This window comes from Myzus persicae, unplaced genomic scaffold, assembly GCF_001856785.1.
Source record: "Myzus persicae strain clone G006 unplaced genomic scaffold, MPER_G0061.0, whole genome shotgun sequence".
NCBI lineage: Eukaryota > Metazoa > Arthropoda > Insecta > Hemiptera > Aphididae > Myzus > Myzus persicae.
Window position 1 is genome coordinate 79,213 of NW_019104187.1, and position 24,285 is coordinate 103,497.

General features: G+C 27.1%; 3 protein-coding genes across 5 annotated transcripts; 1 reads left to right on the top strand and 2 right to left on the bottom strand.

Annotated features, from left to right (window-relative positions):
* Positions 1 to 322: 322 nt before the first annotated feature.
* Positions 323 to 6,837, bottom strand: LOC111039733 (TATA-box-binding protein-like). 3 transcript variants are annotated; one of them, XM_022323339.1, is made up of 7 exons: positions 6,658 to 6,836; positions 5,462 to 5,550; positions 2,678 to 3,210; positions 2,345 to 2,588; positions 2,151 to 2,254; positions 1,694 to 1,788; positions 323 to 470 (listed from the first exon to the last, which is right to left on the bottom strand). In XM_022323339.1, the coding sequence occupies exons 3-7, from the start codon at positions 3,193 to 3,195 to the stop codon at positions 394 to 396; spliced, it is 1,038 nt and encodes a 345-aa protein (XP_022179031.1). In that variant the 5' UTR covers positions 3,196 to 3,210; positions 5,462 to 5,550; positions 6,658 to 6,836; the 3' UTR covers positions 323 to 393. The 3 variants fall into 3 exon arrangements, with proteins under 3 accessions (XP_022179031.1, XP_022179033.1, XP_022179032.1); XM_022323341.1 differs by lacking the exon at positions 5,462 to 5,550 and having other exon boundaries at positions 6,658 to 6,837; XM_022323340.1 differs by lacking the exons at positions 5,462 to 5,550; positions 6,658 to 6,836 and adding an exon at positions 5,202 to 5,402.
* Positions 6,838 to 12,087: 5,250 nt separating this feature from the next.
* LOC111039727 (ring canal kelch homolog) lies at positions 12,088 to 18,849 on the top strand. The gene is made up of 10 exons (XM_022323325.1): positions 12,088 to 12,212; positions 12,273 to 12,507; positions 12,595 to 12,770; positions 12,850 to 12,946; positions 14,930 to 15,086; positions 15,159 to 15,280; positions 15,339 to 15,662; positions 15,749 to 15,889; positions 18,296 to 18,551; positions 18,639 to 18,849. The coding sequence occupies exons 1-10, from the start codon at positions 12,100 to 12,102 to the stop codon at positions 18,815 to 18,817; spliced, it is 1,800 nt and encodes a 599-aa protein (XP_022179017.1). The 5' UTR covers positions 12,088 to 12,099; the 3' UTR covers positions 18,818 to 18,849.
* A 1,528-nt stretch (positions 18,850 to 20,377) lies between these two features.
* Positions 20,378 to 24,070, bottom strand: LOC111039726. The gene is made up of 6 exons (XM_022323324.1): positions 24,040 to 24,070; positions 23,449 to 23,495; positions 23,076 to 23,246; positions 22,515 to 22,611; positions 20,792 to 20,938; positions 20,378 to 20,445 (listed from the first exon to the last, which is right to left on the bottom strand). Exons 1-6 carry the CDS (start codon positions 24,068 to 24,070, stop codon positions 20,378 to 20,380), a joined length of 561 nt encoding a protein of 186 aa, XP_022179016.1.
* Between the last annotated feature and the right edge of the window lie 215 nt (positions 24,071 to 24,285).

Here is a 24,285-nt window from a genome sequence, read left to right on the forward strand (position 1 = left end):
ATTTTTTTAATAGTTTTTGTACAATTTGGGACATTTTTCTCAAATTTTAGATTTTAAAACCACTTATTTATCAAAGAAAACCATAGTTTTAAAATGGAGTTAAATGAATTTAGTTCTCATGCAACTTCTTGCTAAGATCTTAACCCAAAAATAGAATTTGCATAATGTACATACATTATATATGTTTTTAGGCATATTTTTATTTAAAATGAAGAAATTGGCATGGGTAAATGGATTAATATGAAGGAACAATAATGGTTATAATTTTCTATTAAAAAAACAACTAATTATTTATATACATATATATGTAATATTTAAGACTTAAGTTTATTAAATAACTAAATTTGTATATTTCAATAATTAAAAAGGCTAACTTAAAAATTAAAATTCAAGTCAAGTTTTTCGAAAATTGTTCAGTACATCTTGCATCAAAAAGATAGATTCTTTTATATCTGATTTTGTTTTGAGACCTGAAACAAATATATTATTAATATAATTATTAATCAATATTAGAGTGAAACACATTATGACATTAGACAAAACCTTATAAAATAATATAACATCACTTAAACAGGTTATTTATTTTTACAATATTAATTTTTTTTTTATTAATTTAAGGTACAGCGATTGTAAAATATTACATTGCCTTTAATTGTTCGTCTTTGTGTTTGTTGGTGAAACTGCTACCAATAATAATTGGCCAGTTATAATTTTAATTCCATACAATTTAACAATTTAAAAAAATTATTAATAAATCTTTTTTATTTATAATTATTTGACGTTTGTATGAGTAAAGTAGTGAACCATAAATTGTTTTTAAATATCTTTCATCAGTTTACTCTTCTTATCTATAGTAAAAAAGATTACAAATAAAACTATTTATTCAGTACTAAATAATTTTTATTTATACACAAAAGTGTTTTCAAAAATATTTTGATTTCAATTATAAAATTTAAAATGTATGCAAGCAATCGAAACTTTTAAGTTGATAGTCTTATGAACAATAATTATAAGCGTAAAAAAAATATGGTAAATAATCAATATCAAATGGTAATTACATTTATCATAAATTACCCAAAAACAAAATATCAAATAATGTCTCAAATTAATACTTTTCAAAATAATGGGTATTGAAATTCAAAGAATCACCTAGAAATTTGTATAGTATGAAATACTAAGAAAATGGAGATAAGTACTTAAAATTATTATTACTTGGATTGTATAATATTTGTTAAAATTCAGAGAAAGCAATACATTTGTTTCATAGAACATTTTATACTGCATGTTTTAACATAGATATTGATATTAGAAATTTATGCAATATCTCAGTTTTGGTGCTAATTTTGGTAATTTGTATTTAAAGTAGATACTTGATGTTTTTTTTAAAAATTTTTTTTTTTAATCTTAAATGTAGTACACCAAAGGAATAATAAACTAATGAATAATAATGAATTTAAAACAAACTTTTTTGTTCATATTTTTATATATTTAGGACATATTAGTTAGAGCACTTTTTACTTTTTACTTTTTAGTGCCATAAATTCCGAGTCCCACTCAAACATTAGCTTCAAGAACCTTACTAGTGACTATTGAGTTATTATAAATTCCTTCCCATACTATGTGAACAAATTTTTTCTCATACTATAATAACATAAAGATATACAGTTATTTAAATGTTTAAATGAAATATTACCTGTCAAAACTACTTTTCCGTTTACAAACATTAAAAACACTGCTCGAGGTCTGACCATCCGATAAATTAATGCAGGAAATACTTCTGGTTCAAAGCTAAACACAAATATATATTTTTATATTATTTAATTACATTTTGTTCAAGTAAGTACATAAAATTAAATAAGAATCCATTTATTCATAGAATATTCTTAAGGAATGTTTGTGTAAAACATACTTTTTTTTTATTGCTTATAATATTTTAAGTTTTATTCAGAGTATTATGAAAAATAACAGTCATAAAAATACTATATTTAGGACTTGATTCTTCAAGCAAATTTAAAAATTGTAATTTACTTTTAATATTTATTAATAGAAGTAAGATATTATATATTTAAGATTAGATTTTTAATTTTAAATTAAGAAGGTTTATACAAATTTAAAAAAAAAGACAATATTTATGAACAAAATGAAAGTACCTGGTAAATTGTGAGTGAGCAGTATTTAATTCTTCCAACATTATTGGAAAACCAACATCCCATGTACATACAATATTATGTACCGTATAATCACAAAATTGTATCTACATAATGCAATATATATATATAAATTAATGTTAGTTATGATAAAGCACAGTAATATTATAAGAGGTACATAATATTATATAACTAACATTGTGTCCAAGTTGCTCTAAAATTTTGGCTACTTTTCGACATCCTATATTTCCAGTTTGATCATCTTTAGCGCCTTGCATGATCATTTTGCCTGATGGAAATAATAGACTGGTGACATTAGGAGTACGAAGACGCATAATTAGTCCATTAAATCGCAATGGATTATACTCAGAGTTACTAGTCCACATCACTATTCTTAACAAGTCTAAAGGACATCCCATGTTTGCACCGCATACAATATTTCTGCAATAATAAAAAATTATAACTTAATACAACTTTGAATAATAAATAATGCTTTAACAATTCAATTATTTTCATAAGCCACAACTCACTGAACTTGAATAGATTGACTAATTTTGTTACATCGAATGAAACGAGGTATATGCATTATAATAGTTTTATGAGGATTTGCATTATTACTATTGCCATTGTTTAATTTTTTTTTTTTTTTTATTGGTTCAAAATTATCATCATCAAGTACATCGAAAAAATGTTTTCTTTCTAACTCGCCTATAACTTCTGGTGTTAAAACTACTTTTTCAGCATTTTCTAATTTTTTCACAAATATTGAATCTAGCTCTTTTGACTTTTTATTCTCATTTGTATCTTCTTTCTCGCTATATACTGGACCTATGGCAAATTCTTCTTGAACACCATCATCTGTCACTTTGCCAAGTAATTCCTCTTGCACACTATCCAAAGCTTCTTCTTCACCAGCTATTTGTTCTACATATTCTTCATATGCATTATCTTTATCATAAAGGGTTTTAATGAGCATAGTATGTAAGCTTTGTTCGCCCACATCACTCTGATCAGAGTCATAAAAATCTTCATCATCGCTTAAATCCATTATGACCGTTATATTCTGAAAGTAACAAATAATAAGTAAATAAATATTTCAATAAGAATGATGTTATTAAAAATTGATAAACAATAATAATAGCTAAAGATTCAATAAACATTTTTGCAACAAAATGGCTTCATACAAATATAGGTTGGTTGCATGATCCTAGATAATTTCTAAGATTTGTTAATCCTGCCAATAGACTATAGTTTGACTATTAAGTACTATTAACTAATAATGTAAAAAATATAGTTTTACAGAAACATTTTTAAAAAAGGAGGAAATTTGCTCTGGTATATAGTAGGTTTTGATCGTATCTTGTTAATGAGTAGATCAGTGTAACATATATGATGTATCATTGCATAGCAAATAGGTACAAAAACAAATTTGAACAGTACTGTGTCTTTATTTCCATAATTATTAGTAATTTATTTTTCAATTAGTGATTTGGCAGGTTGAACTACTTTGTCACAAAAACATTGAATATTAAATTATAAATAATACCTATCCATTTTGTGATTTATTTTTTATAAAGTTTAATGACTTTTTTATGTACATAGCTAAAACATTTCTTCACCTTTGAGCATAGAAACTAGAAAGTCATAACTCAAGTAATGATGGAATGTTTTAAGTTTTTACAATTTATTTTATTTGAGTTACAACAAAATTACAAAAATTTTAGTTGAAGAGAAATATTTTCATTTGAATATCAAATTTCAACAATATTTCAAACACTTATGTTAATGTGTCTTTCACTAAACCAATTTTTTTTTTAAATTAATAATAACAACTAATAAGAAATATTAAATTTAATTTTTAAACCTTAGATATTAAAATTAAAATGTTATGAATTTTTAGAAACCTACAAATAATACTTTTGTTAAAACTTGAACTTACAAAAGCTTAACACAAAAAGTTACCTGTATATTTTGTATTTTTTAGTTGCATTTACAACTTAAATTAATAAAGAAACTTTAAACTTTGTAAATTCACAATAGTTTTTCATGAGCATCTTAAGTTGAAATTTTAATAAAATTTGTCATGAACACAAAAACTTAAAATGTGTTTTTCTGTAAAAAATTTAAAAAAAAATTTCATAGATAAGTACCTAATTCACATTTAAAAATTTAACATCAGATTCTTGATAGCGGTAATACAATTAAATACAATTATTTTGAAATTATGTCGAAAAAAAATTAATGTATGGATATTCATTAAATATGTATTATGTACCTAATCTAAGGAAACCACATGACCATTTTTCAAATTTAAACAAGATCATTTTTGAGAACACCATTTCTTGTTGTTCGAAGAAGCTTTGAAGGGGATAATCAGTTTTAAATTGGAATCAAAGTAACAAGTGTTTTCAAACATTATTATGAGAGTGATGAGCATAAGAAATGTTATATTGCACAGAGAAATGTATTATAAGCCAGAACAACTATCACCCTTTCCAACAACATAGGCACCTCATATCAAAGAGCCAAGAGGTACACAAAGCGTGATTTCATAATATAAAAATTACAAATTTTGAGAAAGTCTTTTTTTTAGAGTTATTATTAAAACTGTCAGTCTTATTATTTTAATTAATATCTAAATATGGTCAAGCTAACCTAATTTAATGAAATACAATTTTTAGCTTTATACAAATTAACTGTCATTATTTACCATAGGTATACTATATTATTATTATTATTATTCTAAAACAATAGAATCCAACTGGGAATTTTGAAGATTTTTAAAATGATGTCACTAAGTATGTTATTTATCTCTTAACTTTGTACAAACCTACAGATATCTAAACAATTCTTCTGATCTCCTATATTTATTTATTTGTACGCCCTGTGGTTCAATTAAAAAATAATATAGTGGAAAATTATAGAAATTTCAAATAGGTAACATATTCAGTAGGTAGGTACCTACCTAATAGATATAATTTTCGGTTTCTAATCAATTATTTTGGACATTGAGATAATAAAAAACTACATTTAAATACATTTGAAAATAAGTACTTTGTTCTTTATTGATGCCTTTTGAAATCATTAATTTTTTTGTAGGTTCTTGTTCAATACATTGAAGAGTGTCATATTATTATGTAGGAATTTTAAATGGGTTTGAGTGCATTGATCTTTTGCAAAAATTCAAGCAAACCTGTATGCCCATACTCAATGTACAAACATAAAATATAGCATTAAGAGGAATTAAAATACATAATATTCATATTATTAAATTATAAGATCATTAAATTTGTAATATTTTATATGTACTTTACCTGTACTCTGTAGCAAATCTTGGTTACAAAAATTTTATGGTGAGAACGTATTAAAAGTAAAGCTCTAAGGCCACACGTCCGGTATGAAACTATAATAAATAATAATATTTAATGAAATTATTAATTATTTTCCTTTTTCACGTAGACACGACGTTCCGCCGGCCGGCTACCGTTATCATTTCTATGCGGTATTCATACCCGCTGATACCGTAATCATGACTACCTACTGATAAGCAAACTTGCTCGATAGATTATTATCCCGTCTTTAGATGCCAAGAATTATCTAATTACAAAACTAATTTTTCTAAGTTTCCTTGGAATTTAAAGTTTTTACTCAAACAAAATATGGTTTACCAAATTAAAACATATGCTTACCTATGTATTTACAAATAAAGAAATTTAATTATATTTAGCCTTTTTTTTATTAATTTGAATAGGTACCTACCTATAGAAAATTATCAAAGAAAAATGAACATTCTGCATATTATTAGTCAACTACCTAGCCACCAAGGTATATCTATTAGAAACATTGAAAAAAAAAGAACAGAAATAAGCTAATATGTTCCCTCATTAAAAAAAATCTTTTCTTGCCTTTTTGTTGGTACAATGTTCTATTATATTTTCCAAGTCAATAACGTTAGTTTGTTTTCTTTGAGTACCTATTAAGAACACTGGAAAGTCTACCTATCTTGTCCGATTGAGTTACGAAAATAATTTTTCATAAGTTTAACCTTTGAAAATTATTTCTCAGCTGAAGCAGATATCACTTTTGTAGTTAAATATATTATAAATAAATTGTGAAATATAGAAGTCTTTAAAATGTACCCAATTGTTCACTCTTTTGAATTATTTATTTTATATATACTTCATAATATTTACTTTTCTTTTGAGTTATATATTTACGTGTACTTGACGATATTTCTTAAATAATAATAATTATTGTCTTTTATGACTTAGATCTACGTGACATTTTTTTCTATATTACATCATTCTTGTAAAGTATTTGAGTAAACGTGTTTAAATGGTACTTTCTGAAGTTCTGAATACATGTATTTATATTCGCTATTAAAAAATTGGCAATATCGCATTCAATTTCACTCGCAATCGTTCGCCTTTGAATACCTAGTCAAAATCATGTTCTTTGTAATTCCGGCACTGCGCGCAATCGTATACCTACCCAAAAAAGTAAAACTCACCCAATGGCCAATATATTCCTCCTGCCGGTCAGGTTTCCCAGCTCGACGGCTCCGGCATATTTACTGCGCTAAAATGATAACATGGCGACCGGCCGACAAAATCCGATCGTCTGATTGGACCCTGTCGAGTAAAGCCGGAATCATAGCTACGCCTTGACCACGAATTAAGATGGGTATCTTATTACGACGTATCGTATCGACTCATCGTGGTAAGTGGTAACTATATGGCTCTAGCCGGTAACCAATATATGGTTTAAAAGTTAATTTGTAGTCAATTTTTGGTAAACTCGGTCGCAACTTGGTTATTACATGATACCGAAAAATTAATGTCCAATCACAATGCGATTTGATCAACACGGTGCGACACTCAAGGTAGGTACCTAGCTGTGAATACGCCTTAAGCCACGCCCGTACCGCTTTTGGTCGCAACGGCTGAGCCATAGAGTTTCTAATTATTATACTCATGAATCCGATTAACGCTACCACGCCTAAAAAAGTTTCACAAAATAAATATCGTTAAATAACACAACATAAAAAAGTGGACCAACTACATTTAATCATTTTTAACCAATACATGTTTCCAACTATGGTCAAATACCTACTTAAGTACATTTTTGGGCTTTTTATTCTTTACATATCTACACTTCGTACCTATATTGCTTACAGATAAATATAATGTTGGATAATAATCAACCAGGTTCATTGATATACGTCTCTACAAAATAATCAGAAAATAGTTTATCATCCGTGGAGATGTTTATCGTGCACCTATATATGTGGCATCGTTGTTTAGAAGCACAGACTTCCATTCTAAACTAGAATATAAGGAATAAATATAAATACTATATCTATACTGTTATATCAGTGAAGCTCCGTGTTTGGAAATAATAAAATACAATTCAACGTAATAAATATTTACCATAGAAATCCGTGCTTAGAAGTCGTACGTTTAAAATGATACCGCCGATAAGGACAGCAAGCACGAGAGGTGAAGGGTGTGCCTGAGCACCACTCCCGACATTTCATGATTGAGGCCCTAAAATTTAAGTTCTAAAGCATAGGGTCTGTATTTTAATTGGTGTTATACTAGTGAAATTATGTTTTTCCAAAATATGTGGTAAAAATGTATAATGTTTTGCGATAAAAATTAATAAAAGGTAAAATATTTTAATGACCTCAAGCAATCGTATCTCGGGGGAAGCCCACCGAATTCACAATTATAGAGTCACACTGCACGGGTCATCGACCGACGACTATCATCGGTATTTATCTTGGATATTATTATAAATTATAATAATTGTTACTTTAAATAAAATATGTGCCAATGTCCCATGACGTTCTAACAGATTACAAATTAAAATACTTAAATACATTGTATACCTGTTATATAATTTGGATATTAATGGTGTGCTTGTATGTTTACTCACAGCTGATAATTTCGAGAAACACTATAATGATTAACATTAATAAGTTGAAAGCTCCTATTTCGTGATTATTTGCAACTTGTAGCACATTGGCAATCATTTATTATTATCAACTAATAATAATTTATGAAACTTAAAAGCATGCACAATTATCGTACTCACTAATACTCCCTAGTTATCGATTACGGCAGACGTAAAATTTTAATCAACTAATTTGTATTTTCTAATTGATATATTTTGTAGGTGGGTAGATCCTAAAAATATTTTCAGCAACACATATCTGTTTGAGGATAGCAGCTATTCCCAAAAGCTATTCGATAGCAGCCAGTGTTCCTTATAAAAAAAGAGTGGGTCGTTGATCTCAAAGATGAGTTATTTTTTTTTGTTTCATAGATCTAATAATGTACCTGTTTGATAATAATCATAGTAGTAAAAATAATAAAGACGTATATTATTCTACTTGATGATTTTAAATTTATAAAAATAGGTAATAAATTAAATTGATATACTTTAGTATCTGTTTCCAAGTTGGCTTAAATAATATTATAATAGAAACATTGGGTATTCTTAAGATTTAAATACTGGTCGAAAGTTTTTTATAGCTATTATATTTATAGCTTTTAAATTATAATTTTTTCGATAATATTATCAATAAATTTGGGCTCAGCTCACATCTCATTGCTCGTTTAAGTTTGGTATCCTCATAATTATTGTAATAATACCTACTTGAAAATAATAAATTACAAAAATTCGGCAACTTGAATGTGGCAACGTTACATATAAATATTTTATGCTCAATCTTATTGCTAAAAAGGTATATTATACCAATTCTCAATAGTGCTTTACCGGCATGATCGATCATCGATGCTGTTTTGAATTTAAAAAGGTGTCAAGTCTAAAACCGTATTTGAAAGTCTATCAATAGTCAGTCACTTCAAGCGTGCGTCTTAGTTACTATATTAAGTATAATCAATCCATCTATGGTGGATTGGAGACTCGACAATGAGCGACAATGAAAACAGTATTCATGAAAACTTTTTGGTTTAAATGTAATAGCCATATTTACACATAGGTATAAGGTAATAATTTATTAATATAAATTATAATGAATAGATAATATATTATAGACCCAGCGGGGTCATTCACACGATAAAGTGCAGTGCCAGCAGTGTATATCATATACCATGGTACCTGTATGGTGCCGTGTCATACTTAAAAATTGTGCATGTATAAGTGAATATTACAAATATAGGTACCTACAGTATCTCGAAAACTGAAATTTAAAACTATAATATATATGATGGCATGTGATGATTTTAGAATTTAATACTATTATCTTATCCTTGGTTATATAGGTAAGTAGATACTCAATATAGGTCAAACGATTTATTTTTATTTAATCTATATATTTAATATACTTAAAGGAACGTTTGACGTTGCTTACTCTATCTGTCTGTCGTATAAACTTCTGCGATCTCTTTCACACGAAGCTTTTATCATCGATGATACGTCCGGTATTATACCAATTTTATGGTGGGGTGATAGGATATACGATTTTTCCCCATGAGGTGTCTGTCTTACCACCGTTCGATTACTTTAACAGTTTGACTTCGACAACCAAGTAGGTGAGTAAACGTTTTTAATTATTGCTCACTAAATCTTCGATTAATAGCTATACTATGATGATACTGTCTCCGTATCCTGTATTTACTTTTGTTGTTGTTGTATGGCCATAGCAGGCCCCGGATTCTTATGCAATTGTATGTATTTTTTCTTTCCACATTTTTGGATTTTCGTCAGTAATCCTTACGAATCATAATAGATTGAATCCTATAGCAGATTTGTATTTTACTTATAACTGCATATATTTTAATGATTATAGCTGTTATATTGAGTTTTGGCGAGTAGAAAATTCAGAAATAATTGTTTAGTCACTATAAATAGTAATTGAAATAAAAATAAGTCAGATAAGTCCATTTTGATGTACCTAAAATCATAAGTTGATTAATTTGTTTTAAATTATTTTAATACCACATAATTGTATAGTTAATAATTATCGTCAAATTAAAACATTGCTATTTTTACCATACTATTACCCTATTAAAAATAGTTTTCTTGCACATTTTCACAACTTTGACTGCATATTATACGGAATATTTTGATACTTGTTAGTGCATAAAAATCCGCACTCTTCTTATTAGTAATTTGCTTAGGTACAAAAAATGTTAACCAATATCCAATAATTAGAAACCACCTTGTAACATGTCGAATAAGTTTTTATGTAACCTGTATATATTATAGTCCAAACACGGCTATGGTTGAATCTAACATATAAATCACATTCGGAGAGGCCTACTTAGGTATTTCGGGGTATTTTTTTTTTGGAGTTTCTTCTCAACTTAAATATTATAATAATAATTCATTTGTTTGCTGTATGGTTTTTAATCTTCAACTTTTATTTTTCAAGATTATAAAAAAAATATACTACGAGTCAATAAACAATTATTTAATGTAGATTGGTGTAAATAAAACAAATATCACTGTATTACAGTAATATAAGTGTGTCCCTAATTATGTCAGGGCCTGGGGCCCGCTGCCATCCTAACCTCTCCTAATTATGGCTCCATTATGGTAACTCAACTGTGTTACGGTTTGTAGAATTGTAAAAATCAATTATACTTACTAAAGCTTTGTATATTGTATAAGGTTCGTGGTATACTCCACGACTGGTTTTCAGTGTTTTTTTTTACACGATTAATAATAACTTTAAAATACTCAAGATTTTATTTAAAATTAAACAATAAAAAAAGAACAGTGGGGGCCTTGACCTCTGGATAATATAATTAGGTACCTTTAAATTTGTGCCAGGTTCAATTAATTTAAGAATACAAATAACACACTAAAATTAATTCTGTACATACAATTTGGGGAGTTTGTAATTTGCACCCAAATAATGATATGTAATTTACTCAACTGCAGTTTAATATGGATCTTTAATATTTTATACAAAATTATGAAAACACTTGTAATACACTAAGACCCAGCTAATAAAAAATGTATTGGTATTTATATAGAATTGAAAATGTCTATGGATAAATCAAAACCTGTCAAAATATTTTGTCATGTATAGAAAATGATAAAATAAACTTTTTGTTAAAGGTAGCCAAACTCATGGATTAAAATGTTCAAATCTGATAGATATAATTAGAAAAATATTAATGGATCTAAATATTTAATGGATACAATAATTATTTTAGGATTAAAAATACTGGTTATTCAAATCTAATTTGTGTAGGTACAAATAATTTAAAATAATTAAAAGTTTTAAGTATTACAAAGATTATAATATACAAAAATAATAATTAAATAATAATAATAAAATAATTTTAAATAATATGTTTGTAAAATATATTATTGTTATAAAATATAAGACGTCTCACTGATTAAAATGCTCTAAAAAAAAGGAATAAAAATATCATAAATCATATAATACATATTTCAAAAATAAATAATTGTAAGCAAAATTGTTTTTCTAATATTATATTATTAATCGCCATGGGTACTTAGACTAGCATAGGTGTCTTAAATTCTTTTAAGTGCCTATTTAATTGTTAAAAGTTTGTGATGAACAATTTACATTGAATACAATCTTGATTTTGATATATTATGTCAATATAAAGATGTACTAGAATAAGCAGGTTATTTTTACTACCTTAATGGTCACTGAACTTAACTAATATATTATACTATTACCTATGTAAGAAAATATTACTTTACTGAATTCAACAATATTTTATTAAAAATATACTAACCATTTCCAAATAATACTATAATATGATTTAAAAAATGTATTACACAAGTTTTTAGAATCCATTCATTTTCGATTAATTATTTTGTCCTTATTATTTTAATTTATTTATATAATTTTAATATTCGTACATATTTTTAATAGCATATAGGAATACTGCTGTTTTGAGACCAATTCAAAGCTCTGGACCTAATAAACATATGATTTAAAATGCAAAATCTACAGGGAATGCTAATACCAAGTAGTCATGAAATATCAGGATTCGAGTATTATAAAAAATCGCCTTCATCGGAAATTTTTGAAGTATTACAATCTTTGCGCAAGTAAGTGGTAAGTGATTTAGACTGTTGGATAAATATTAGTAACACAATTTTGTTCTTTAGTGATGAGGTGTTTTGCGATATTAAACTGGAAACAGGGGATGGTACTGGTAATACAATATTTGGGCATAAAATAGTCTTATCATCGGCTTGTCCATATTTCTATGCAATGTTTACACATTTTGAAGAAAAGGATAAAGATCTTGTTGTTATAAAACAATTAGATTCTATCACCTTACAACTCATAGTAGACTTTATTTATTCCGGGAAAATCATGATCACCGAAAATAATGTACAGGTAATACCTAATAGGCGAAGTTTTATTTTGTTGTAGACAACAACATTTTAAAATTATTTCTTTATTAATAAATAATTATTTCTCAAGACTTTATTATCAGCCGCCAATCTCATGCAATTACAAGAAATAAAAGAGGTTTGCTGTCATTTTTTACAGAAACTACTGCACCCTACAAATTGTCTTGGTATAAACGCGTTAGCTGATTTACACAGCTGTATGCAATTATTAATAAGTTCAAAATTGTATATTAAACAAAACTTTGCGTATGAAATATTATTTAATATTTATGATACTGGCTCTTTAAAGGAATTGTATTTATTAATGTTATATTTTGATTCTTAGAGAAGTTGTTGAAAGTGACGAATTCCTATCCATACCATCCGAACAAGTAATTATGTTGATCTCCGGTGATGAGCTTACAGTTCCTTCTGAAGAAAAAGTGAGAAAACCAAAATTGATTATTGTTTTATTTTAGTATAAGGGAATGGAAAATTAAGTTAATTTCGTATATAATCTCATTGATTTTTAAATTAATATTTACAATTTATATCTGAACTCCTAAGAAGCATATTTATTAAGTATTTGAGTTTAAATTTGAATACTATAACATTTTAGAAAACAATTTAAAAATGTTTGTTTTAAGTGTTTTTTTTGTTTGGTACTTATAGGTATAAAGAACATTAAATTAATATTAATGTTAATATTCAAACCTGTAATTATATTAAGAGTTTCTTGCAAAAATTAAACATGTAGATTACTAGATTCTGAATCAGTGAAATCATAAACACAAATTAAAATTATTGCCATGAAAATATGTTAGTGATTGCAGTTAACAGCATGACGTATCGATACATTTCGGCTTTCGATAAAAATTAGAATTTAAATTTATGAAATCTGTCGCTGCAGTTATCAACATGTTTCACATATTAAAAACCACAACCAAAAACATTTCGTCGAACTATGTGTAAAGAACGGCTAAGTAAAAAAAAAAAACAGAGTTTAAGTACCTTAAATAATATGATATCATAATTAAATGGTAAGTAAATTGAATTCAAGTACACTTATTTTGTTTCAATAACTAATTTAATTGACGAGAAATTATATATTTTATATGATGTGGCACACGAAGTATCACAAACAAAATAAACAAAAGGCATTAGAACTTAATTATAATTTAAAATATTTTAATAGACTTCTCTATTAAAAATAATTTATCGTCAAGTAAATAAATTATTGAAGCAATATAAGTGTACTTTAATTCAATTGACTTAGCATTTATTTATTTACAGTTTTGGCATATTTATAATTTCGAACACTGAAATAAGTAATAACACATTATGTAGTAAGCAATGGACTAATTTCTATATTCTAATTTATAAAATATAATTAAATTTAATAAGAGATAGTCGATAACGATAACGAAAAAGAACAAAATATAATAAATACGCCAATACGAAATAACAATAATTTTGTACTGTGTAAACGAAATGGAGTGATAGAACCGGTCGGCACGACAACTTGAGATGCGGCCGCCGTGATTCCGGATTTCAATATAATTTCTCATTAAAAATTTTGCATGTTCCTTTAAATAATTTAATTTTGAATAGTACAATAAATTTCGATGATTTTTGCAAAAGGATTTGCACAATTTTCCTGTTTTTTTTTCCAATTTATTAAGTATTAATTGATTTAGTAGATAACTAGTTAGGTCCGGTTAAAAAAAATCACTAACGTTTACATTGTTTAAATGGGCAACTACTGCTGCGAGAAAATACACTGTTGTGCCTCCGCTATTTTTTTTTTAAAAGAGCTAGTTTGTGTCAAGTTTGTGGTGCTGGATAATAAAGTTGTGGTTCTTTCTTAAATTTCTGGGAAATATAATAATTTTTTTTTTTCTCAATAAGTAATACTAAGAAATATAATAAAAATATGACCAAATTGTACAAATATTACTAAAGAATAAAATAAAAATTAATTTTTGTATGTTATTGAAATGCATTTTAATCTAGAAAACAACTTAGCTATAAGTAGACGGTTCTCCAAAAAAAAAAATGATAGTCATGTACATCCAGGCCCTATTTATAACTTTATTTATTTTTGTAATTATTTGAACGTCTTATCAAGTCACTGCAGTTATCAAAATATTAGGTAGATACAGATATTAAAAATAATAAAGTTGTGGTTGTGTCCTCAATCCTCAATAACTCGGAAATAAAAAAATGAACCCACGATTTTTTTCAATTGGTCTCAATAAAAATATTCTCTCGAAAGTACAAAATATACGACCAAATGTTTAACAAAATAAAAATTATTTTTTATTGATTTGTATGCTATGAAAAGAAATAGTACGCTAAGTAGAGATTCATCAAAAAACATGAAATAATCAACCATTTTCTATTTATAAGTTTATTTATTTTTGTAGGTATTTGAATGTGTTATTCGTTGGGTAAGACATGAGTTGGATTCTAGAAAATGTATTCTGCCACAATTAATGGAGTATGTGCGTTTACCCCTAACATCGGAAAATTATTTATTTCAAAAAGTGGTCAAGGAACCTGTTCTTAATTACTGGCCTCAAAGTATAAGTTCTTTCTTTAATTATTCTTCTATTGTGGATCAATTTGTACTTCATGTTTTTATAATTCTTAAAGGGAAATATTTTATAATGGAGGCTTTACATTTTAATTTTCTCAAGAGAAATCAGCCAGACCAGCTTATCACTGTTCCAGAATACATCCGGATTAAACCTAGGCGCCCTGCTGGTTTTGATAAAGTATGATTTCCTTATAATTTATTACTTTTTAAATATTTAATCGATTTATATATAACAGATCATTTTAGTAGTTGGTGGATATGGGAATAGTTTAGTATCATCAACTTATCATACAGAATGGTATGACCCAAAAATCAATCGATGGCAGTTTGGACCTGCAGAAATAGTTGAAAGCCATTCTATTTTGCCGTATGGACCTGGTTTAGCTGTATTAAATGATCGTTTTGTGTATGCTTTGGGTGGTACTTCTATTGAACATCCTCTTCGTTGTGTTCGTGTGCTAGACTTATCATCAGAATCACCTAGTTGGAAATCATCAGTTGCCATGTTGGTTAAAAGAGGTTTTTTCGGAGTTGGTGTGATAAATAATTATCTATATGCTGTAAGTTATCTTGTAATATTATTGGCATTTTTTAGTTATTTCTAAACTATAAAGTAAATACCTATATATTTTACAATAAATTCAAGGTTGGCGGATATGATGGTACTAATACTTTAAATAGTGCAGAAGTTTTTGACTACAGTACTCAAGCATGGCGTATGGTATCTAGTATGTCTACTAAAAGAGCTGATTTTGGGGTTGGAGTACTGAATAATCTTTTATATGCGGTAAACTAATATCTTATTTTATAATATTGATATTGTAATATATTTGTCAGATTGTAATCAGGCACGGATCCAGTGGAAAGATCTGAGTGGGGGGGGGGGCATAATTTTTTGATAATGTAAAACTACAAAAATTGAATCACTGTCCAATATGAACTAAGATATATCTTAATATTTGCACCCCAGAATAATACGTATAATAATATATTATATTATCAGACATACATGTAATTTGAAATAAAGTATTATCAGGATCTGTAGAATTATTTAAAACATTTGGAAAATAATATGTCGGTTGAGGGGGGGGGGGGCTGGGCCCTTAGGCGTCCCTGATTGTAATAGGGGTCAAAAAAATAAAATGTTATTAATAAAATAATAATTTATTAGGTAGTATTATAAATATTTTTTTATACACACAGTTCAATGATTTAATAACTACCCTAGAAACTGATATTTTTGCACTGAGAGTCATATTTCTTTATTTATAAAAATGGAGTCAAAAATGTATAACAATTCATCAATTGAGAACGACTGGGCGATTTGGCTCAAATTTTTTTTAATTGTTCGTAATTAAGGAGAAGGTTTTTACGAACAAACATTTTGGAAAAACCCTTTTTTTTAAATTTTTTGATGATTTATTTATTGAGTTCCAGAATGTTTTTTCGAATTGAAAAAGCTACAGCAAGCTTTACCTTATAAAGTTGTCCATATGACATAATTAATCGTTAAAATGGGGCCCCCGACAAACACCAAAAAAATGGATCAACATGGAGTAATATGTCGAGTATTGAATATTAGGTAATTAATATTATGTTTTATTTACTATATAAAGTAATGTTTATATTTTGTAAAGTGATAATTTTCGTATCGTTTTTATTCCGTTCGATTTTATTTATAGCCGTAATATTCTCTTTACATAGAACGTAATAGTGTATATCAGAGATAAAATTTAGGTTTTATTTATATGAAATATGATTATTCGATTATTACGACTTCATTTTCCATTTTCCGTTATTGGCGTTACCAGAAAAACTGCGCGTGTACAATTTTAATTTATTTTATTTTATTTTACTAATCTAATAATACACTATCTTGGATGGTCAAGATTCACAATTGGACCCGATAGGTCCGACCCAGGGAGTTGCTCAAATAGAGATTTTAAGATTTACGAAGATAATATTTGTTTATATACGGTTGCTATTGGTTATAAGAGAAATATAAATATATTTAGTAGAAATGGTTATTTTTTTTGTTTATTGGTTACCTGCAGCGGTTCATTGGGCAGATCAGTTATAAGCATGCTACAATTGAATTTTCGCACATTGCCTACCAAGGTGGCTGAGTTGCGTTTATAGCCGCTCATCGGCGTTTCCGCAATCAAAATAAATATAAAACATATTATTTCAATTATACACAGCAGGTAGACATAATATACTGTTCGCATTAAAACCATCGAGTGTCATATAGAGTTGGCATTTTTAACGGGCAACCAAGTGCACGGGATCAGCTAGTATGGTATAAAATATACTCCTATAAAATTATATAGGGAATAACAAAACTAGATTTCATTTTTTTTTTTACGTAATGTAATAAAAAAATGTTTCTGATTAATGTTATTAGTTATTACTTATTAACAAGCCTGGGCAAGTTAATGATAATTTTTAACTGAGTTAAGTTGACAGAACACATTTTAAAAAGCTTAAAGTTTATAGTTATCCTCATTTTCTTTAAAACTTAGTTAAGTTAGAAGTTTGTTGAAAACTTATAATTAACTTATTAACTTAAGTTAAGTTATTTATTTATTTTTCAATATTTAAGCAGTTAGATATGGTTTAACATAATCAAAAGTAAATGTTTATGCAATATATATCATCAATAATAATTGTATCATATTTATTATTTGATTATTTATAAATGAGCGAAATTGGATTTCACTAAAAGTAACTCGTTATTTATTAAGTTTATATCAATAAAAATGAGTTTAACAAGTTAAAAATTAATATAAATCAAATTAAATCTAAATTTAACTTTTTAACTCGTTTATGACCAGATTTGCTTTTTAATATTGTAAATGTTTGAAAGTAATAATGCAAAATATATAAAAGTACATTAAATTTTGTAAATGTATATTTACAACTTATTTTTTAAAAATTTTATTAAATAATAATTGTTTATATCTTTATCATACGCTTGATTTTTAATTTCTTATAGAACTTGTACAATATTTAATTTGAAATATTTATCATATATAAATAATGAATATTGGTATGTAATTAGTACAAATAATGTAGTATTTATTCAATATTTTATAAATATGTATTTAATCACTGTCATTGAAAAATGCTATGCAATAATATTGCTTTTCCAAGACTTTTTGTTGGCTTTTTATGTTTTTATTAAATTGCGTAGGTCGGAGGTTGTCATTATTCGTCAAGGCTATGTGTAAACTCTGTTGAATGTTATAATCCCTGTCTTGATACATGGGAACCAGTCGCAGAAATGTGTAAACATCGACATGGTGTTGGTGTAGGAGTTTTAGATGGTGTCCTATATGCTGTAGGTGGTCGTGATTTATTAAAAGTTCATAAAAGTGCTGAAGCATACAGTCCAAGTACAGGAGTTTGGACATCTATTGCAGATATGTATATGCCTCGACAAAATGCAGGTAAATTCTAGTAGAATAGTTCAAAATTATTTTATAAAACAACTTGTTTTAAAAATGTACTGAACTTAAATTAAAATGTTAATATAGGAGTAGTTGCATTATATGGTTTATTATATGTCATCGGTGGAAACAACGGTGAAGTTTTTTATAGTTCTGTAGAATCTTACAATCCCATCTCCAACACTTGGCTCATGCTGGAATCGTCAATGAATTTATCACGAACTCGTGCAGGAGTAGTAGCCATTGATAGGCCACCTCATTTTTAAAATTCGTGATTTTTTTTTAATTATAATAGGTACGTGCATAAAATTAAATATAACTTTTAAATTGTGTCATAATAAATGTATACATGTATGGTTTTTCTGTATTAATTATACAGTTATTGAATATCTTATAAAAAAGTAACTACGATATAAACTACTATACGATATAAATTGACAACAAATAAAATAAACCAAGTTAAAATGTGATAAATGGTATACTTTTATGAACAAAACTTAAAGTGTCAAATACAAAATACTTGTTTTTTCTCTTTGTTTTCGAAATCACAGACCCCGTCAACATGTTGGTACAGTTAGTCAAACACCCGTTTAGTTTAATTATAGATATTTTATAATATCTTATGATTTATTATTTTTATTGTAGGTAATTAAAAAAAAGTAAATAGGGTGTTTTTGTCAGACGGGATTCCGAATTACTAATTAAGTATAATAACTATCTACTAAATCAATTAGTACCTAATAAATTTGAAAATATCAGACAATTATGCAGATGACTTTTTTGTAAAAATCATGGGAACCCTACTTTTAGAAATTAAATTATGAAAGGAAACTTGCAAACTTTTTAACGAGAAATTGTAATAAAATCTGAAATTATGGCAGCCTCTTCTCACGTTTTCCCGAGGACCGGTGGACCACTTAATTTCGTATACGCAATACAACTGTACACGGCTTTTTAGATATAGATTACTATATATCCATATGTTAAACATGAAAATTAAATTTTTTTATGAATTTCTCATTAAAAATTATTTACAAAATTAGAAAAATTTCTTAGGGATATGAATAGTACCAAAAAAGTAAAAATAGTTTGAAAATTTGTATGACGCATGGAAAATGATAATATAATCAATATTTGGTGAAAATTTCAAGTTTCTACGGTTATTCGTTTTTCAACTACAACAATAGATATTTAAAATATCAACTATAAGTACGTTAAGTCGCCTGCTCAAACTTTTACACTCGTAATTCGGCACCCACTTGAAACTGTAACAACAATTTAAAATCATTACAATAATCACTTATCCGGCTTTTTGAACGTTGTTAGTAGCTGTCCTGAAAAATAGTCGTACGCGAAAAACTCAGCTTTGTGACAAAAAAACCTCGTAGGTAAGGAATTAAATTCAAAATTTCTCTTCTTTTGGCACCCAATTCAGATGCAGCTGTTTCCCTATATTGTGTTTTTGCAAAATAATAAACTAAAATTAAATAGTTAACAATTTACACTTTATTTGTACAAACAATTGTTTCAATAATATTCAACTGAAATTTAGGACTCTGATAGTCTGATGGAACAATATTGTCATACGGCTAATGCATGATTGTGTGATTTATTTATATAAATACTTTTAGGCAAACAAATTTCTCGTTGAGTCCACATTAGGCTAAACCTAAAATAATATATTAAATTATATTTTACATTCATAATATACAGAATAAAATATAGCTACCGACAATGGCATAAATATTTCAAAAACATTTTAGGTATATTATTAAACCTAAAACAAAAATTTGATAAGGTGTTCGACCTTGTCTGATTTCCTAAAATTAATTTTTAATATGCTTTTTTCTTATTTTTAAATCAGCTTTTCCAGCAGATGTTTCGGAGAACATGACTATATAATTAAAAAAAATTAGCATAGACATTAATTAATTAGATTCATTTTAAATTTACAATTTAAGTTTAAACTAATAATATTAAATCTGAATTATTATAAAATATCATTAAACATTTGAACCTAGGTACACACAAGCTATACTGCTTACTACTTCACGTTATATTATATAAAGACTTAAGAGTCTTAAAATCAAAAGTGAACCATCTTGAGGTTTTTTTAGATCAAAGTGAAGTAATGTGAAATTCTAAATACTTTTAACGGCACTACTCAGCCAATAATAATTTGCATAGTAATATATTAAATTGATAATTTTACTTTTGGTGGATAACACATTTTTGTATACCTTTACGTTTGTGTGATTTTTTTCCTTCTTTTACGTCTTTATTTATTGCCTTGTCAGCATTATTTTTTTTTTGCTTCTTTTTGGTCACTTCATCACAATCTAAGTCTCTCAACTTTCTTTTGTCAGCTTTAACCCTTTCGTCAACTCCTGGAAAATAGAAATTACACATAAACAAAGTATTTTCAAAACACATTAAAATTACACAAACTAAAAAGTTATGTTAAAATAATATATATTATTACTTCCAGTTCGTATAAATATAATACAATCTATATTGTAAATATTATTAATTACAACATAGTATGACTCTCAGTTGCACCTATATGAGGTTAAAAACGTAGTTATACATGTGACATAAAAACTTGATTCAAGATATTACCATACTGAATGCAAAATAATGTTGTTTTACCTATGTTTGCGCACGTACTTTAAATATTTTTCGAAATTTCCAACCCTCTTCAAATAAAAAAAGAAAAAAAAAGTGAAACGATTTGTTGTTATAAATTTTTGTTCACACCAATATTTTGTGTTTTTATATAAGCATGACCATTCCAGAAATGTGCAATGCGCAGAATGATTCCTTCGACCACAAAAATCGAAAACTCCCAGTGAAATAATGTAAAATTCCAATTTTTTTTAACAACGATAATCAGCAAAGAAATAATTATTAGTTATTCTGATAATACAATTTGGAATTTCACTTTTGATGGATGACACAAAAGCACGTGACATTTTTTTTTGTAGTGGAATGAGCCATAAGGTGCTAAATGTGAACACATTTTTGTGTACCTTTACGCGAGTGTGATTTTTTTTCTTGTTTTAAGTCTTTATTTTTTGACTTGTCAACATTGCTCTTTTTTTGCTTCTTTTTAATTACTTCATCACAATCTAAGTCTCCCAACTTTCTTTTGTTGGCCTTGAGATTGTCGTCAACTTCTAGACAATAGAAATTACAAACGAACAATGTATTTATATAAACAATTTAAAATTACACTCACTCACTAAAAATCTGTGTCAAGATATACCTATAGTATAAATACTAAATATATTATTGATTACAATATAATATTACTCTCGAAAGGTATAATAATAAAATGTCGATAAAATAAAAATTGTCTACGGTATAGTACCTAGCTAGGTATATGTGATTTGGTTCAGGAAAAATGTGGTTCAACAATAATAGTAAGTAATATTTACTACAGCTGCAGATAGAGGTATAATGTATATTATACTATGTATACTATACTACTGCTTATGTAATATTGTATGATTAATGTAAGTAGTAAAAATTTGGGATTAATGATGATTAATTATGGTGGGTTGGTGGGTGGATGACGGATGATAAATTTCTATGTTTGACCACCTAAAAAAATTATTGGCTATACTGCCATATGCCTATATAAGTAATACACTAATGGAAAAAAAATAGATAAATAAATAAATAAAATATCCTTAGAAACAGAAGTTGACTGAACTGACTCTCTACTTAAAAAAATTTTGTCAACTTATAACTGCATAGGTACCTATATGATTTATCACTGAATTTAAATTCAACACATATGTGAATAGGTACACGTCCATTACTTAATGGTAACTGACAAGGTATTTATAAAGGCACACTCAAACCTACTGTACGGCGGAACGACTTATGACTTCTCCGGATTCTTTAAATGTAATCATATTTAATTAAAGTATTAAAAACTTATTATTGCTACTTCTATACCAGAACTTGTCGACTGGCCATGTTGGGTTCTTGCAGAATCCAAAGCAACCGTCTCATTAATTTGCCTTACTCTGCAGGGCTGTACACGTGAGAAAAACTAAAAATGAAAAATAAAGTATTTAGACACTACTTTACATTATCGGCAAGTAAACATCAAAATTCAGATTATTTTATAACATAAAATTATTATTTATTATATTATAAACTTAATACTGTATATTCTTATATTCTACTCGCATATACTGTCGAAAGTCAAAATCTCGAATTTTTCATAAGATAGTTTACTGAATTGGATTCTGAGCCGAGTGATAAATATTATATTAAATGTGTAATGTAAATGTTTAAATAAAAATTAATCATTGAAAGTGTAGTGTACAATAATATTATTTTGTTTACACATAATACATAATAATATAAATGACCTAATTATTACCTATATTATATTCTTAAATAAACTATAAAAAAGATAAATAATTAATATAGATAAAAAATTTTGTGTGATAAATCGTGTGATTTACATTGATGCATTAATATTTCATAATAATTTAATAATATACATACTCCCTTCTTTAAGACATGGTTTTTTTTTGGTTTCCGCTGAGGAACCACCGGCACCACAGGCTTAGTGATTACTGGCCGGGGAAACCACGCCTTGTGTGCCACACGGCGTTTAGTTCTGTCGGAAGTCGATTTTTTGACGAGATCAGATTCGGTTAAGTTTTGTCTGGGCAACTATAATATACAAAATAGGTAGGTATTACCTATGTATTTTTAAATGCAATCAGACGTTCAGAATTAGAACGTCCACGGAACTTGTTCAGGAAATTAAGGTGGTATCTCGCGTCTCTATGCGCGTATAGCATCGGAACATATTTAAATAAATATATGCATTATACATAACAAAATAAAGTTAATAGTTTAGTATATTATGTACCTCATATATGGTTTTAGAAGTCCGTGGAATTTTCGGTGGTTGAATACCTAAAAAACGAATAAGAAAATATACGACCTTTAGATATTGACAATAAATATTATAATTTAGGTACCCTTAACTATATGACTAAAATATCTAACATAATGATGATGGGTAAATAAAGGTTTATACTTTATAAATTAAATGCAACCTTTTTTTAACAGCATATCAATGTAATTTTTCGGAGTCAAAATATATACGAAGTTACCTACCTATACCTAATAATTATACATGAAGAAAATTCAAAATGTTAAGCTAGATAAGCTAGATATCAAGCTGAAAGTTTGATTTTTGATTTATATTGATGAGTATTTTGTCCTAACCAACCTATAAATTATAATTTAATAGTATATACAAATTATTATATATACAAAAGTCTTATTATTTACCTGTATATATAGTTATTATTTGCTAGTAAATTTAAATAAACAAATTCAGTAAACGACAAAAGTCTTTGAAAATATAGATAATATTGAAGTTGGTTAACCGTCATAGAATATGTGTATAATATAATATACTTAACTCATGAGCTAGATTTTAAATTACACTTACTTATGTTTTGATACTTTTTATTTGTAGCCATCGTACACTATAACTGAAATTACTTAACTGAATTAGTGAAACGAATTAAATCGGTAGATTAATAGTTTTCTAATGCAGTAGAATATACTAGTAGCAGGTGTAATAATACGGCATACGGGAACAATATATTTTCGATTAATAAACTAAATGTTAATTAAGGTTCAGTGACAAACAACCGAAAATAAACAAATAATATTATACTTAGCCAGGATACTA